The 16,866-nt window shown below is 39.3% G+C and overlaps 1 protein-coding gene across 5 annotated transcripts in view; it reads left to right on the forward strand.

The window, feature by feature from the left end:
• The window catches only part of TOX (thymocyte selection associated high mobility group box), a 298,904-nt gene that overhangs the window by 150,110 nt on the left and 131,928 nt on the right, over positions 1–16,866 (forward strand). For all 5 annotated transcript variants that reach the window (XM_057532463.1, XM_057532462.1, XM_057532464.1 and 2 more), the window contains one exon: positions 12,542–12,784. In XM_057532463.1, coding sequence (XP_057388446.1) covers positions 12,542–12,784 — 243 coding nt within the window. The remainder of the gene's footprint in view (positions 1–12,541; positions 12,785–16,866) is intronic.

Here is a 16,866-nt window from a genome sequence, read left to right on the forward strand (position 1 = left end):
TGGAAATCTGTTTTTCCGAATTATATCTTGAAATAGCTCACGTATTTCATACAGTTTATAAAAATGTCTTAATAGCTGTATGGATACTGAATGCCGGCGCCATGCAAATCTGTATCTTAGGGCTCTTGATAGTCCAGCTCACGTTAGTCTTTCTGCAGATTTTCTTGATCATTTACATTTTGGTACGGTTGAAATTTAGATGATTTTTTTACCCACCCAGTCTTTATTATTATTATTATTATTAGTTGGGTATCAACTCTGTAACCTATAAATGATCAGTTACATGAGAAACAGAATTCCTCAAAAAAATGTTAAGTAGACAGTAAAATCTAAACTGAAATTCATTTGTCCAGTAGAAGTGTTTTATATCAACTTCTCTAGCAGAGCTATTTTGGGAACATTTTAAAACACAAACACATGTAGAGCACACCATCTACTGATTGCCAGTTCCTACTCATTGACACTAATGAGGCTGCTGACAGGTTAAATGTTGTGTATCATATACATTTCCAAGCTGTGGGATTTGTGAATACGAGACTCATTTTTTATTTCAGAAAATGAATGTTTGTTGCTGAGTATGCTTGAGAATTTTATCATAATTGTCTAATAGTATGTTTTTTCAAGCATTAGGCAAATGCATTTCAGTGATAAAAATTATGAAACTATCTGTATGGAATAGCATGTGTGACAGAAACAGATTCTCCAGAAGCATCAAGCTCCATGTGGAGGATGGTTTGCTCAGTGGACAGCTGTCAAGTGACACCAAGACATTTAGGCACCAGCAAGAGGTGCTGTGACTCTAACACACAGCCTGACCAGTTCAGTTATACAGTTGATTTTGATACATTTTGAAAACAGCCCTTTAGCTTGTTCAGATTCGTATTTTTTTGCAGATGTTTTTCTTTAGCACATGAGCAGTGATGAAAAACTAAATGATCCTTCCTGTTAAATTTTGCAATATATGTATGTGTGTTAGATTTTTTTTTCTATCACTCATAATAAACCTGTCACTAAAGAATGTCTAAAAAATAGGTATGATATTCAAGTTAAGAATAGCAATATGTTGAATAATGTTATCTGTCCATGCCAACTCTACTTCCAAGACACTTTAAGATTGTTCCAAACAAACACTAAAATTTCATTATGCCAGTATGTCAAGTAGAAGCAATTTCGCCCATTTTTAGTATAAGAACACTGAGGCTTAGAAAAGCTGTTTTTCCACCCACCCCTATATCTTCTGAGACCACCTTCTTCATATCCTCATCTGCCACCCAAACACCTTTAAAAAAGTGTCAAGTTTCCCTTTGCAGTTTCAGTTCCTTGGTTTTGGAGCAGACTTAGCTGGACTTCCCAGAAACACAGAGTTTCTGTTTCATCTTTATCCCATATTTTCTTTCTTTCTCCTGTGTTTTTTCTGATCTATGTTACTTCACAGTTTGGACATAAAAATTTCTAACTATAATCCTAATGATTTGAGAGTAATTGGTGGCTATCTTGGAAAATGCTCTCCATACATTCCTTCCTCTTTGTAAGTTATGATCATTGATCCTGTTGCAAGCAAAGTCAAACAAGTGACTTCTTGGATTTGGCACCAGATTTTTCAAATAGAACAGCCTGGTCTGAAACTCACGAGGGCTCTGAGGGTCATGATTTGAGACCAGTAATGAAGCCTTCCTTGGATGTGACTGGGCCTCCTAGCATTTCAGGAGAAGTCCTGCATTCAAGAATAGCTAAGCCCATTGTGAGTAGTTATTTTCTGAACTCACAAACCAGAGTGGCCATGGAGGAGTGGGAGCTGGGGGCAGGGAACAGGATTGCAGGGATAGAGCAGGCCTGTACGGAATTTGCCTTCAGGGAAGCCTGAACTCACCTGTACTGTGAGCACTGAGGTGTTTATTTCTTATGCTCTGACTTCAGTTAAATGTCTTGCTTGCCAAGACGATGGTAAGTTTTAGTAGGAAGCTTCTGCTTGGCTGGAAGTTTAGGTTAGCACTCCCCTACCTCCATGGTAAAGAATGAAGCCGATCCATAATAATAACAGCTGTCAGTTGGCAGCTACCTGTGTCTGTAAGGAACTAAGCAAAGGCCTTGCACACATTATCTCATTTAATCCTTACAACAGTTCTTGGTGGCTGAAAATGATAGAGGGACTGGCCAAACATCAAAAAGATAGTACATATCCCAGCTAAGTTTATGGCCCGGAAAGGCCTAACGCCCAAGTCAGACTCCATCCATGGGCAGCAAAGCCTCACTGTATTTTAGAACTTTAAGGTCAAAATGTTGATGTGCTAACCTCAGTCCTTGTTAGTATTCAGATAACTGCATGTGTTACCGTGTGTGGGAATACTCTGAAAAGCAGCAGGTTGAACCAAATGAAATTGCAGATATTTGACCATCTCTTCCCTGCCGAAGCAGCGATTTCATATTTGTTCAAACACACATACAAGCTGTGCAGAGGTGAGGTGTTTATTTGCAGTCCCTGGCTTCTTTTATCCAAAGCGGTGATTCCTTCTTTCTCCTCTTTTCCAAACCTTTGCCACCATAGCTGTCCCCTTTTCCTCTGTATTTTCATTGCTTTTCTTATCTGGGTCCAGGACTCTTCCCCTTCTTGGCACTTTTCCTTTTCTCCACCAAAAGGTAAACAAAGTATAGGCGGTCTTTCCATCAAAGACGTCGCACCGCTTCCGCTGCTTTCTCAGGGATCCTGCTCCTGGGTAACTGAAGGAGGAGGAATTCTATCTTCTTTAAACTCAGGAAATTATCTCCAATTGTTCATCTTTTTTTTTTCCTCGCCCCTATCTTCAGCTCCGCTTCAGCATAAGCTTTCTTGGTAGTGAAGACTGTAGGAAGCGAGATGGTCCTCAGATACCTAGGGATCCAATTGCAATTGCTTCCTGGTAAAAGATCCAAACAGTAGGAATTGCCTGTCAGAGTATGATGATCTTTCCTTTTTCTGGCCCTCTTGATTGAGGGAGGAGCCAGACCAAGAGCAGAGGCCATCTGTTTAGCTCCTCTGCTAATCTGGCTTTTTCATGAAGAATGTGGGTTTACATATGCAACATTTACTGATTTCTGTACAACGGGAAAAAATGAAAAGAATGGCCATAAACACATGTAGTGTACATTTTAAAGTTTACATAAAAATATGTACATATAAAAATAGGCCAACACTGAATGCTTAATTCCATGCTGGCTGCCTATATATGATTTAGCAAAAAGAATCTGACCATAAGCAAAAATCAATTTAGCACAGGTTTCTTAAAAAAGAAAATTTTATTAAAGCTCAAAGGCCGTACATGCTTTAAAATAGTATATTAAAACCCAAATGCGTTGGGCTTCCCTGGTGGCGCAGTGGTTAAGAATCCACCTGCCAATGCAGGGGACACGGGTTCGAGCCCTGGTCCAGGAAGATCCCACATGCCACGGAGCAGCTGAGCCCGTGTGCCACAACTACTGAGCCTGTGCTCTAGAGCCCACGAGCCACAACTACTGAGCCCGTGTGCCACAACTACTGAAGCCCGTGCACCTAGAGCCTGTGCTCCGCAACAAGAGAAGCCACTGCAATGAGAAGCCTGCGCACAGCAATGAAGAGTAGGCCCCGCTCACCGCAGCTAGAGAAAGCCACGCACAGCAACCAAGACCCAATGCAGCCAAAAATAAATAAATAAAATAAATTTTTTTTAAAAAACCCAATGCATTTTATTCAATTATGAAATGTAAAAAATTCTATGTATTGATGCTATGGGTTTCCCCTCTGCTCAACTAGTTCTCTGAATACAAGCAAATCATTTAACCTCTTTACTCCTCATTTTTCGCATCTACAAAGTGGGAGCGTAGTCTCTGAGGTCTTCTCTCAACCGAGCATTCTATAATTTCATTTGAGCATAAATATAGAACTCTAGAACATTATCCTAAGAAAAAAATGCATAAGGTTATTCACCACAGTGAGGTTCATAACGGAGAAAAATTAGAAATACCCTAAATGTTTGGTAATAAGAAACTGGAATAAATTACGGAACATGCACACAATGATATAATATGTAGTCATTTAAACAAAATGTAATAGATGATATTTATTGACATGAAAAATATTCACATCCTTTTTAAGTGACCAGGTTAAATTCTATGATGGTATAATAATATAGCTTACATTTATTGATAGCTCTTATGAGCTAGTATATTACTCAAATTATTTACATTATCTCATTTATCTCAGTTAATCCTGATATACCCTTAATGAACTGAATACTGTTATCAACCCTACTTTACAGATTTGGGAACTAAGGTTTAGAAGAATTAAGTAACTACACCTGCTAAGAGATGAGATGAGATTTGCATATAGTGTTTCTAGCTCCAAAATCAGAGCTTTATGATCTAACTTTTGTTATTAAAAACAAAACAAAAGCCCAAAACAAGATAGCAAATATGGACTGAAAAGATTCTTGAAAGAATACACATGTTTTAATAGTGTAGGTTTTTTTTTTTTCCTGAGTGGTTGAATTTGAGTGATTTTTTTTCATGTATATTTTCTTCTTTTTCTCTCATTAACATGGATTATTTATAAAATAAACCCCCCAAAAATTGTAGAACTGAATCTCAGAACTCAATGTGAGAATTGAAGACATCTGGAAAACTAAAAAAGATGGACTGCATTTGTACATAAAATCTATGCTAAGCAATGAAATTGTAAATGTTTTAATTATCCCCTTTAAGCACTGAATACAGAATGATGACCTATTACCAGAACATCCTTGGGCCCCCACTAGGGTTTCAGAAGAAGCTTCCCCACTTTAATGTGCTCTCCCTAGTCATCGTCCATGTGTGGTTGTGGGTTGTGCTGGGGGGTGGAGGGGCACGTTATTTGTTTCCCAGAAACTTTTTTTTAAGAGGGGCCCTAGCAGCAGTCATGGCACACAGAAGAGCACTGGACTTCCCTGACCTGCCCACCCCTGATCTGAGAGTGCTCGGCCCACTGCCCTAACACCCACAGATCCTCAAAGCTTCAGCCTGTTAACCCTATCTCAAGGTCAGACCTCTCCCCAACCCAGCCCCAGTGTCAGATATTCTCTGGGGCGGCCTCAAGCTAACCCTGTTTTCTGGTCTCATTGAGGCTTTGCACCCTGGTTTTTAATAATCCAATAAAAGCAAGTCCTAGTAGAGGCTCGCATTGGGCTCAGCACCCCAAAGTTTCTTTTGATCAGTGGGCTCAATCTTGCCCTTGAAGTTTTCTTAGATATTGAAGACCTGACCTCCCTGTTGAACCTCCTTGCTGCCCTGTCTGGACTCGCTCGTTTGTCAGTTTTGTGGTCTTCCCTTCATCACCTACTGCATCTCAGCAGAAGTGTCTGATCTTCAGGTCCTGTGATCAGGGAAAATCTGCTTATAACAACCTCCCCACCCCCCATCATCCCAGCTTCAAATAATTCCTCTTTCATTTACACTCAAATATCACTTAGTTTGACAATCGAACATGCTGTTTATTGGAAGCCTAAGTTTTTATATCTCTTCTAATTTACTTCCTTTATGACAAACTCTTATAGTTCTTTGTATCTCAAATCATACTTTGTGGGATGCCTTACACACAGTAGGTACACAACAAATGCTTGTATGACAAATGAAGCTCTCATTGCCTTTTACTTAATAAGGTTACAGAAACTAATGAGCACAAATAAAATAAATGTGGTACGTTCTACCCAAAATGCATCTTGATAACTGTTGCTTGAAAAATTAGTACATTGTGTGTTTTTAAATGAAGATGATTTATTGCTATTGTCTAACATGTAAAGAAAGACAAAAAAATTGTTTGCAGGATCATTGGCTTGAGCACATCAATGGCACTGTTGGACAATTCTTGCTGAGTGTTAAGATGATTTATGTAACAGACCAAAGCTTTCCACAGTAATACATTATAGTTTCAAGCTATCAACCCTTGTTCATGCAGAGACAAAAGAATCTGAAAAATACCTGCTTCTGAAGGTCTTCTCAAAAGAAATTGGAGATAATGTTGATGCTATTTAAACTCTTTCTAGGGAAATCACCATTACATCCAATATCAACTTCTGAAAACATACAGAGGAAGTTTATTATTTTTCTAATGAACTCAATTTACTTTGCTTTTCATTCAGTTATTTAAATTATGCAACAAGAATTTTTAATAATACAAGATGAAACATGTTTAAACATGGGCATTTTTCTATCCTGAACTTTCAGAAATTATGTTATAGATTAAAAATTAAGGCATTTCATATAAATTTGATGGCAGTGCTATTTATTTATCTTTCAGATAAAGATCTATATGAGAAACATATTTTACAGTGTTATAACCATAGCCATATTTTTAGTGTGTGCATGATTGCATGAAGCCATCACATAATTTAAAGATATGTACAAGATGATATCTTTTGAATTCTTCTGAGTTATGGGACCTCTTGTCACCAAAGATTGAATACTCTGTATAATGATTGCAATATGTGGACAAAGACCCACAAATACAAGGCCCTTCTGGTGGAGAAACTAGATTTTTAGAGGAGAAGAAAAGACAAAGTCCAGTAGAGATTTCCCATTATTTGTTCCCAGTCAGCATATATTAACACTCTATCTAAACAGTACAGAAACATAAATTCTCTGTAGTCAAAAGAAAAATCAGCCTAATTAACATCCCACCTCCAGATGTAATAATATAGAATAAGAATAAAAAATAAGAACAGGCTGTAGTGAAAGGAAGTGTGGATTGCAGAAGGAGAAAATAATGTAAACAGGATACCCAGGCCATGGACTATGTAAAGCAAAAATGATGAAAAAGAAATGTGAGCATGTCATTAAACAGGCAGGGGAATGAGATCTTCCAGAAATCAGGTGAGACGTTTTCCTTCCTTTTTCACTGAATTGGGGATGCTGGGGTTGGTTGGACATGGGGAAGGACAATGGCTTTAGTCAAGAGGCTAGAAAGGTTCCCAAAAGATCAAATCAAAACAGATCGGAAGGATCTTCTGTTACTTTCCTAACCCAACTCTTGATTCTTGTCTCAAAAACAAACCATCTGATCAGCAATTTGACAGCAGTCTCCCAGGGAATATAGTTTTCCTTCGGACACAAGACAGTATGTTAGAAAGTATAGCTTTTGTTGCAAACTTAGACACTGAAAATTCTGCTTCACACATTCATTAGCCTTTTACCTGGGTCAGTAGGATGGAACTGTCAGGAACTGATCAGCCTGGGTGCCGGCCGGCAGCAGAGTTCTCTGAAGAATCAGAGTCGTGGCCCTCTGCACATGAGGTCCTTATTGTCTGAGCTCTTCAGCATCTTCGCCTATTCACCAGTTCCCACTATCTTTTTATTCTTTAATTTCAAAACTGCAATTTAATCACATTAAAATAAAAACAAAACCTATTTATGGGGAGCAATTAAATGAATACATTATGTATGAATAGGGCTACACTTTGCTTCAATATGAGGTCTGATCAATGGCAAATATACTGAAATTCCTTTATTACGATGTCTAAATCCTCTCCTATTTGCTCTATAGTTGTTTTCTCAGACATGACCCAATCCATGGCATATATAAACACATTTAACAATAACCATAGCTATGCCAAAGCTGCCATTTATCAAGAACTTTCTGTGTGGCAGACATATATTATTAGGCTTTTTACCTATCTTATGTTTTTGTTTTCATGCTCATAAGAACCCCATAAAGCAGGTTTTGAAACTGAGGCTCAAAGGAGAAACCTGTCCCAGAACCCACACTAATAAATGCTTCAAAGAGCCTGGAACAGCCCTGTCTGCTGGACTCCAGAGCCTCCAGTCTTTCCAGCATGTTCTGTGGCCTTTTTATCAGTCACTGAGGAAGCATTATAAGTACGCTCAACCAGTCCAAGATCTGTCGCCCCATCAGAGAAAGACGTAGCACTTTGTAAGCTAAATATGCAAATGCCAATGGTAAGGTTTCAAGAAAATGACTTGAAATAGTCACTGGATCTATTATTTAGAACCATAAAAATAGTCTCTTGAGGATGATAATATTTTGAAATTACTACTTTAATGCTTCCAACAGTCCCCTTATGGCCTCTGAGAAGTTCATACATAGTCCAGCGTTAGCCAAGCCTCGTGAAAGCACAGCCCATTCTCCCCACGTATCATGACTCTTGGCTTCTGCTCCCTGGACACACAGGGACTCACAGAGCCTCCCATTCTAGAATAGAGCCGTATCCCAGCACCAGCAATAGAAGGAGAGTCTCCGGTGTCTAGGGCCAGTGAGTAACTTAGGATCAGGGAAAATCTGGTTTAGTAACAGTAATATAATTCTGAGGTCTTTGACTCATTTAGATCATGCAGACTAGCTATGGTTTAGAGCAAATCACTTTGCATGCTGCTTTGTTTCCAGTTTACCTTTCATTAACATGGTGAAGGTCCAAGATAAAATTAAACATATTGTCTTGAATTTCATACCATTAACCCTAAGTACTTTCTCTTCATTTGTGTAGATGGTCACCATTGACTTTTATCATTTCTTGGGGAAGAGACAGCTGCTGAGAAGATTCTGATCTCTAGATTGGGAGGGGTAAAAGGCACTATAAAGGCTGATAAGGAAGATGATGCCTCCTTGAAAGTCCATACCTGCTCTTCTCCAGCATTGTAGCCTGGAACCCAGCCCCCCAGATTCTCAGAGGCCATGGATTGACTCCTTGGTGGTCTCTAACTCAGGCTAAAAAAAGTAGCCCTGTGTCTCATTGGGATATGCAAGGTCTTAGGAAGGATCAAATGATCTTTGGTCTCAGGAGAATTGGAGAATGAAAGTTTTTTTAATACCTGGCCTCACTGAGACTTGAAGGAGGAAAATAAGTCCGAATCAGAAAAGGACCCTGAATCAGTAGAAGGTGCAAGGAATGATTTTCACTGAAGCTTCTCTGACTGCTCAGTCCCTGGTCTCATCACCAATGTCCCTGTTTCTGTGCTCAGAACACCCTCTCATGCCCTCTCTGTCCACTTGTCTAGTGAGGCCCTTGCTGGTAGCCATCCCCAAGGGATCCTGATGCGGAACCAAGGCTTCCGCCAGGTCCTTAGCTAGCTGCAGTAGGCATTAGGTTCCAACAACTTCTGAGAGCCAGGGGGCCCCACACTCGCCCTTAGGAATCCTCTGGGACTTCTGTGTTACCACGGGATGGTGAGTGCAAACCACTTCAGGGGGACAGATCAACAGCCAGAGAGGGACACCAAACTACCCTACCCCAGCCTTTCTCAAGCTGTTTAAGCCTTTACATCTTTAACAGGATACAGTACTTTTGGCTTCCCAACATGCTGAGCAATCAGCGTTCCATACCGTGCTGTCACCTAGCCAGTGCCTTCTTGGGGATACAGGATATTTATTCAAGCCCATGGCGTAACAGGGGTATAGTCATAAACTTCATGCCTTTGGAGAGTCATCTTCACATTCATTCATTTCTTCTTGCATGCATTCATTCAGTGATTCGTTTGTTAATTCATTCAACAGACATCGAACACTGATTGTAACCAGGCAGCTTCATGGGGAATGAGGGAAAATACTGAATCATATGCGATTGTTACATCACCCCTGAAACTGCAGATTGCCTCTTAGTATATAACTTACTGTGGTTAAGTCAAACTTATTAGGTTTTAAGAAATCAAAATAAAGATGTCATGCCATGGAAGTCAGTGTTGAAGAATTAGCTAATTCATTTCCAAATTTAAAAAATAATTAGTAATTAGTCTGGCATTGAAGTTTTTGTGAGTTCTGTGACATTTTGACATTTATACAATTACCGTGATACTTTTATATGGCATCGATTAAATTGTAATAGGTTCCTGGAAAATAACCATCTCATGACTTCTAATGTGAAGAATAGAAACTACTAAGTAACCTTTTGTTGTTAAAATTCTTGATCCACATAACTACCCATTACCAGTTAAGTTGTGGAATCTGTGGTTTTGGTATGTAAGTGCATGGATTAAATAACATTAATGTGTAATTACATGAAAATAAACCATGTAGCTTAGTTAAATTGCAGTACAATTGTTATCACTGGACGTAAAGTGATACCAATTAAAACTTCCTTTAAAACACCGCAAAAAAAAAAAAAAAAAAAAAAAAACACCGCAAATTAAGATTTAACTACTGGAGAAATTCTAGAATGTAAAGTTATAGTACACCATAGGTAGACTATCCCTGGGTATTTTCAGAGGTTTAATGGCATTTATAAAGTTAAAAACATCTTTTTCCTTTATGGCTGGCATTAATTGTATCTTATTCAGGAAGGTTTCAAACTGACGTCAATTAACTTCTTAAAAGATATGTATCAACAAGTTCAGCCTTTGAAATGTTGACAGAAAGACAAATTATGAATACTTGTGCTCTTATGGGGTAAATATTTGATTTTAATGGGATGGGCATTGGGATGGAATTTGGGACGAGGAAAAAACCTGATACTAATGCTAATACTAATTCTTAAATTGTGAAATTTTATTGATCAAAAACAGTTGAGTATTGGCAACTTTGTATCATTCAACTTAATAAAATAATAGCAATTAAACTAGTTATGGAAGTGTTAGAAATAAAAACGCCTTCCTCCTTCATATATCCAGCCCTCAAATGTACTGAGTTGATTGCTTACCAGCTAAGTGAAAGTTATTTAACTTCAAACTCTCAATTTTCTCTTCAGGAAAACAGGGTAATAATAGCTACACAAAGGATTATTATAAGGACTAAATGAAGACAGCATAGTCAAAGGACTCAATACAGCGCTTTCTACGAAGCCAGCATTAATAAGTGTGCTTCCTCTCCCTCCCACCCTCCACCATTTTGCATCTTTTATGCTTCTTATGTGAATACTTGTACCAGGGGCTGATGGTTTAGATCTACAGATTAAAGGTCTAAAATATATTAGGCAAGTGAGAATTTAATCAAACTTGCTGTTTTGACACAGGGCACTAGTATATTTTTCAGACAAGAGGTAGATAACTGTAAACAGGAAAATTTGATAACTTATGATTGAACTTTTAGTGCTGGTGATTTTTTCTTTTAACAGAACTTTAGATACTTAAGAAAAATTGTCTGCAGAGATGAATTAAATCTTTCCTTCATACGCCCCCAGTCTGTAACCCACACGTGCTTCTACGTGACCACGTCTCAATGCCAGACGTTCCAATTAGCTCCTCATTTAATCGTGTCTCCTGACAAAACCTAAACAAATATATCAAAACTTGTACAACATTTAGCAAGTGCAAGTTGAAGGTTTTCTTTCTGTTAGACAAACAGACGTCATCTGGAAAAAAATAACCCCAGGCACTTGGAAGCAGGCGCACGAAGCTGATTGGCTGAACACCCCATGAATACCTTGCACTCCTTTCTTTGGCTCCTACCCTCTGCCTGCTCATTTCCAATCTCACACACTCCAGCAGGCGTGCTGCTGCCAGACAAGCGAGTCCTTGCTACCCCTGTGCTCAGACGCTAGGAAGACTCGCGTACTTTGAAAGATAGGCTCGCAAGAGTGATCTGGACCCGCTCTGTTTCCTTCGTATTATGGCGCCTGCTCTCTAGAGACTGCGAAATATTGCTGTGTTTTGATATGAATTGGTAACAATATCTCATTATTCAGTTCCGCCTTATATATGTTCCATGTGTACCACATTCCATTTGTAAGCAGGAGTGTCCTCACGCACTCTTGCTTTCCGTCTTTGCTCCCTCCCTTCCTGTTTTATCTAAAAGCTACTTTCTAAAAGAAAAAGCCCCACGTATGTTGTTATTTATTTTACTGATTGACTTTTATTCCTAACTTAGTATTATAATGATATTTGTGTAATTTTGTCTTTCAAAATTGGCCGAACTGCATTTAAATGATTACAAAATTATTTACTGTCTTCTAGGGGTAGATCAAATAAATGTGACTAGTCAGAAATCAAGAAAGCCATCTTCATTTTTATTTTGATGGCATAATCTTCATGATAAAAATAGCTTTTAATGGCATTATCTTCATATATGACACTTTCTCTGAAGTCACACTTATGCAACATGGTTTAGCTACTACTTTACCAGATTTTTTTGTTTGTCAGTTGTGAGCATGTAGCTCTTCAAAACCCAGAAGCGATTGCCTCAGAACTTCTGGAATTCATTTTATTACATCTCATGATCTGAGCAGTAGGGAGCCCTATGAAACATGTTTGATCAAATATTAATTTTATAAATTGCCTTTCTTTCCCCACAATTCCCATGAAAAAAGGTATTCAGCTAGATTAAAACTCTGGAGCATTTTAATGGGACCTTTGAAATCTGTTTGAGTTCAGCTTCTTGGAACAATAAAACTGCTTAATGGCGGCACTCTTTATACGAGAAGTGGCTATGCCTTCGAGGAGATTTTCTTCCATGCATGATAGAGAAATTGCAGCAGGATAATCTGAGTGTTTGCAGTGTCTTTGCCAAATCCTTAATGATGCTTGTAATAATATCTGAAAGGGTCATGTGTGTTTGTTCACCATGATGAAAAGAAGGGGATGATAATTTGCATCAATATCACCGTTGTCTTTTCAGTCCTACCCTGGTCCAAGCCTGGAAAGCGAAGACTTTAACATTCCACCCATCACTCCTCCTTCCCTCCCCGACCACTCGCTGGTGCACCTGAATGAGGTCGAACCTGGTTACCACTCTCTGTGTCACCCAATGAACCATAATGGCCTGCTACCGTTTCATCCGCAAAACATGGACCTACCTGAAATCACCGTCTCCAATATGCTGGGCCAGGACGGAGCACTGCTTCCCAACTCCATTTCTGTGGTAAGGGTCTGCTTACTGGTTGGTGGTGGGGAGCAGGGGACACCGCGAGGACGAGGTCTAAATTAATGCAAGAAGCTTTCAATCATCGTAACGTGGCTTTCTGAAACTAGAATGGTTTTTAGCTATGAAATCCTAAATCCATAAATCCTGTAAAATCCTAAAGCAATTTTCCATTTTACATTTAAGCCAAGGCAAAATCAATTAATTACATGTTTGATCACTCATATTTATAACCCAAAGTCCTAAATACTATTTGACACTGAATGTGTGGTCATCTGGTCAAAATGTCTTGCTAGCTTTTAGATAAAAAGTTATCATAAAGGTGCCAAATCTCATCTAACACAAGCAAGATCCCCACTTCTTCTAGGAACTGCTGTGAAAGTTGGTTGCTCCCCTATTTTCCGCTCTCAAATTCCACCGATTTATATAATAGGAAAGCAAGAAAACATTTTTCATCTTTATTTTGAAGGTATAATTTGGGTGATCAGAATTTATCTCTACTAAAGTGTTTCTCTCTCTTGGACTTTGTCACTTTGAATCTTCTCACGTTCTACACTTCTCAAATTTAGTGAGACTATGTATCACCCAGAAGACTAGCAAAAATTGAATGCCCAGCCCCTACCCAGGAAGTCCAAGAGTCTGTATTTTTAACAAGTATCCCATGCTTGAGAAATACTGACATCATAAAATCTTTCCTTGTGATTTTTATGTCATCTAAAACCTTAATAATTTCTCTGTCTATATCACAAGAAGTAGAGAATATTGTCAGTAGTATATGGCCAAGGGCAGAGCTTTCTGCCATGTAATGAAACACTCTCTCAGGTTAACAGTGACTTCTAATGAGCGTTGTTTGGTTTGCGTTGTTCAATCACTTAACAGTCCAACCGTCTCTGTTGTCATGTTTGTAAGTCACTGAACAGTTCTGTCACATTCGCGATGAACAACTCGATTAACTTGCTCATCTTAGGTTGCTTCTGATGGGAAAGCGTTTCATGTTATCACTTACCTAAATCATTTGGTGATGTATCTCTAACTTGAGTGACTTCACAAGAAGGTTTTTCTGTTAATCGTGAACATAAAGGGGGGAAGAAAGGGAGTGGAAAGCAATCCCACAGTAGTTTTGGGGGAATGAAGCCCTGAGCCTAATGTCACAGGCCGTGGTAGGGTATAGAATCCTCCTCAGAAGTGGCAGCTAGCTGGGTGGACAAGAGGGGAGGGCTTGTTCCCAGCACCAGCAGGAGCAAAACACTCGACACTGTTGTCCCAGGTTGTAGATGATACTCCACCTGTATAGATTTATCCTGAGAGTATTAACCGTGACTTCCTAAAATGGAAGGTGGATTTTTTAGAAGACATGCTAAGTGTGTAAATCTGATTAATGTTGTACTTCAAAGTAGTGACCTTGAAAAATCACGTGCCTATTCCTCTTTGGGGCTAAGCCTTCAGACCCAGTTCATGAGCCAATAAGGCATCCATGTCATGCTTTATAGACTTCCCTGTTCACTGAGAAGGAGAGAAAGGACGAACACAGCACATAAAATACCAGTTTTGTCCTCTATGCTTCTTCCTCATGTGCTAATGAAGTTGGGCCATAGGAGGATAATGAGATACTCAGTTATATAGTTTTAGTCTCAAAACCCTTTTTCTTTTATATAATTAGCCTTCTTAGCATTCCAGGACCCTCCCAATTCACCATTCACTCTTTTAAGAGATGCTTGTGCAACCTGAGTATACATGCATCTGGAATTTTCCCAGTTTTGCCACCCTTGCTAAGTCACTCCACCCTCAGATGATGTGCTCAGGACTGGATCTAGCCGCGGCTGTGTAGCACACTTTCTAGGCCCTTCCTCTACTACGCTTCCCTCTTTCCTTGTCAGGAGCCTCTGCTCATCCTAATTCTTTATGCTCCTCTCCACCCAACCCACTGTCAGAAACCAGACTTCGGTATTTTCCCATCAACATGGTATTTCCCTTGGAACTTTTCACACTTTACAAGGCAGAGGGTCCCTGTTCAGCCTAAACTAAGCGAGTGAAGCTCTAGTTTGCCATTCCAGTTCTTGGCAAGGTGAGTCTATCTGGGTTTTTCATAGGATGGTGAGACTCCCCAGTACCTCCAAACCGTATTCTGGGGTGGACATCTAGTTTGCCTCTCACAGTACTGGTCCTAGCATTTTATGTGGTAAGTAAAAAGCTGCTCCAACAAATTAAGTTTTGGCGAGACTTTGGATAGGCTTCAGCACTGTCCAATAGAACTCTCTGTGATGATGGCTTTTCTGTTATGCATGCTGTCCAGTAGCAATAGTCATTGGCTATTGATCACTTTAAATGTGGCTAGCGTGACTGAAGGACTGATTTTTATTTTATTATGTTTTAATTACATTTAAGATAGCAACATGTACCTAGTGGCTACTATCCTGGACAGCATAGGTCCAGTTAATTATGTTGATTTAACATTAAATCTACAGGAAACCCATTTTTTAAGCCAGCATGGTCTTGAAGAAAGTAGATTTGGAGATGAAATTTGTTTTAAGAGTCCTTTTTCAAGGCTTGGATCTCTGACTGGATTGCAAGAGCCAGAGTTTGATAATACTGCAAAGTTGCAATAGAAATCTAATAAAGTTGGAAAGGCCGACTTTACTGGAGTCTACTAATTCCTTTGAGAAACAAGGGGCATCTCCAATCTTATTTTGAGCTATCATGTGTTTAGAATGCCACTCATCAGTGTGTACATTTTAAATGCCTTCTGTGCTCTAAAAGTTTGAAAGGGCTCAAATGATTGATAAAATATGGTCACTGTCCTTCAGGAGCTTGTAAACTACAGAAAAAACGTAACTAAGTATGAAACAGTTTGAGTGAAACATCAAGCAATTAGAGACAGGAGAAGGGCTAAACACAATTTTACTGGCCGTAAACCCAGTAGGAATCCTGGTTGGAAGAGATTATAGTCATCTGGTTTGGGTAATTTATAAAACTTAGTGGAAAAGGTAGGACGGCAGTCAGGTCTTAAAAGATGGTTTCGATTTAGACAAACAGAAAGGAAAGAAAAGGCATCTAGGAGAGAGAGCATTTGAAAAGCAGGTTGGATATTTTAAGTTAGGACATTTGACAAAAGGTTTCAAAAATCACTCTAAGGACTGTGGGCTTGATATGATGGAGTCTAAGAAACCCCTGGCTGTTTTCACTCAAGGCAAAAGCATTATGAAACCAGTGTCATAGGAAAACCCTCTGGCATCTCTCTGGAGGGATCGCAGTGGCAAGAAACTGGAGTTGTGTAAAGTCTGAGGAGCCCTCTGTTGTTGTAACTCAGGCAAGGAGTGTGGAGACACACAGGGTGGTGACAGTGAGGACAGAAATACGAGCTCTTAAGTTGTTTGCACATCATTCCCAATTCAATGGATCTAAAGATGAACAACCCTTCATATTGCCATATTTTATATTTAAAAAGGGCTAAGGATTATTTTCTTTGAAGTAACATTAGGTCTATAAGGTACTTTTTTCATGTGTCTTTGTAAAAACTGACCAAAACTCTTTCCCAGCAACTTTGCTCGTGTATAATGTGATCACAAAATTTAACCAGATGATTAATTGGTTTATCAGTTGTTGACATATATATATTTTTTAAAATAAATTTATTTTTTTTTAATTTATTTATTACTTCTGGCTGCGTTGGGTCTTCCTTGCTGTGCACAGGCTTTTCTCTAGTTGCGGCGAGCGGGGGCTACTCTTCGTTGCGGTGCGCGGGCTTCTCATTGCGGTGGCTTCTCTTGTTGAGGAGCACGGGCTCTAGGCGTGCGGGCTTCAGTAGTTGTGGTGCGTGGGCTCAGTAGTTGTGGCTCGCGGGCTCTAGAACACAGGCTTAGTAGTTGTGGCGCATGGGCTTAGTTGCTCCGCGGCATGTGGGATCTTCCTGGACCAGGGCTCGAACCCGTGTCCCCTGCATTGACAGGAGGATTCTTAACCACTGAGCCACCAGGGAAGCCCCTTATATTTATGATATATGTATGAAATGGAATAGTGCACAATTTAGGTTATCAATGTTCATATAGACGAGGAAATAATGGCTACAGAATCAGGAAATAAAA

The sequence above is a fragment of the Balaenoptera acutorostrata genome, chromosome 17 (assembly GCF_949987535.1).
Source record: "Balaenoptera acutorostrata chromosome 17, mBalAcu1.1, whole genome shotgun sequence".
NCBI classification, from domain to species: domain Eukaryota; kingdom Metazoa; phylum Chordata; class Mammalia; order Artiodactyla; family Balaenopteridae; genus Balaenoptera; species Balaenoptera acutorostrata.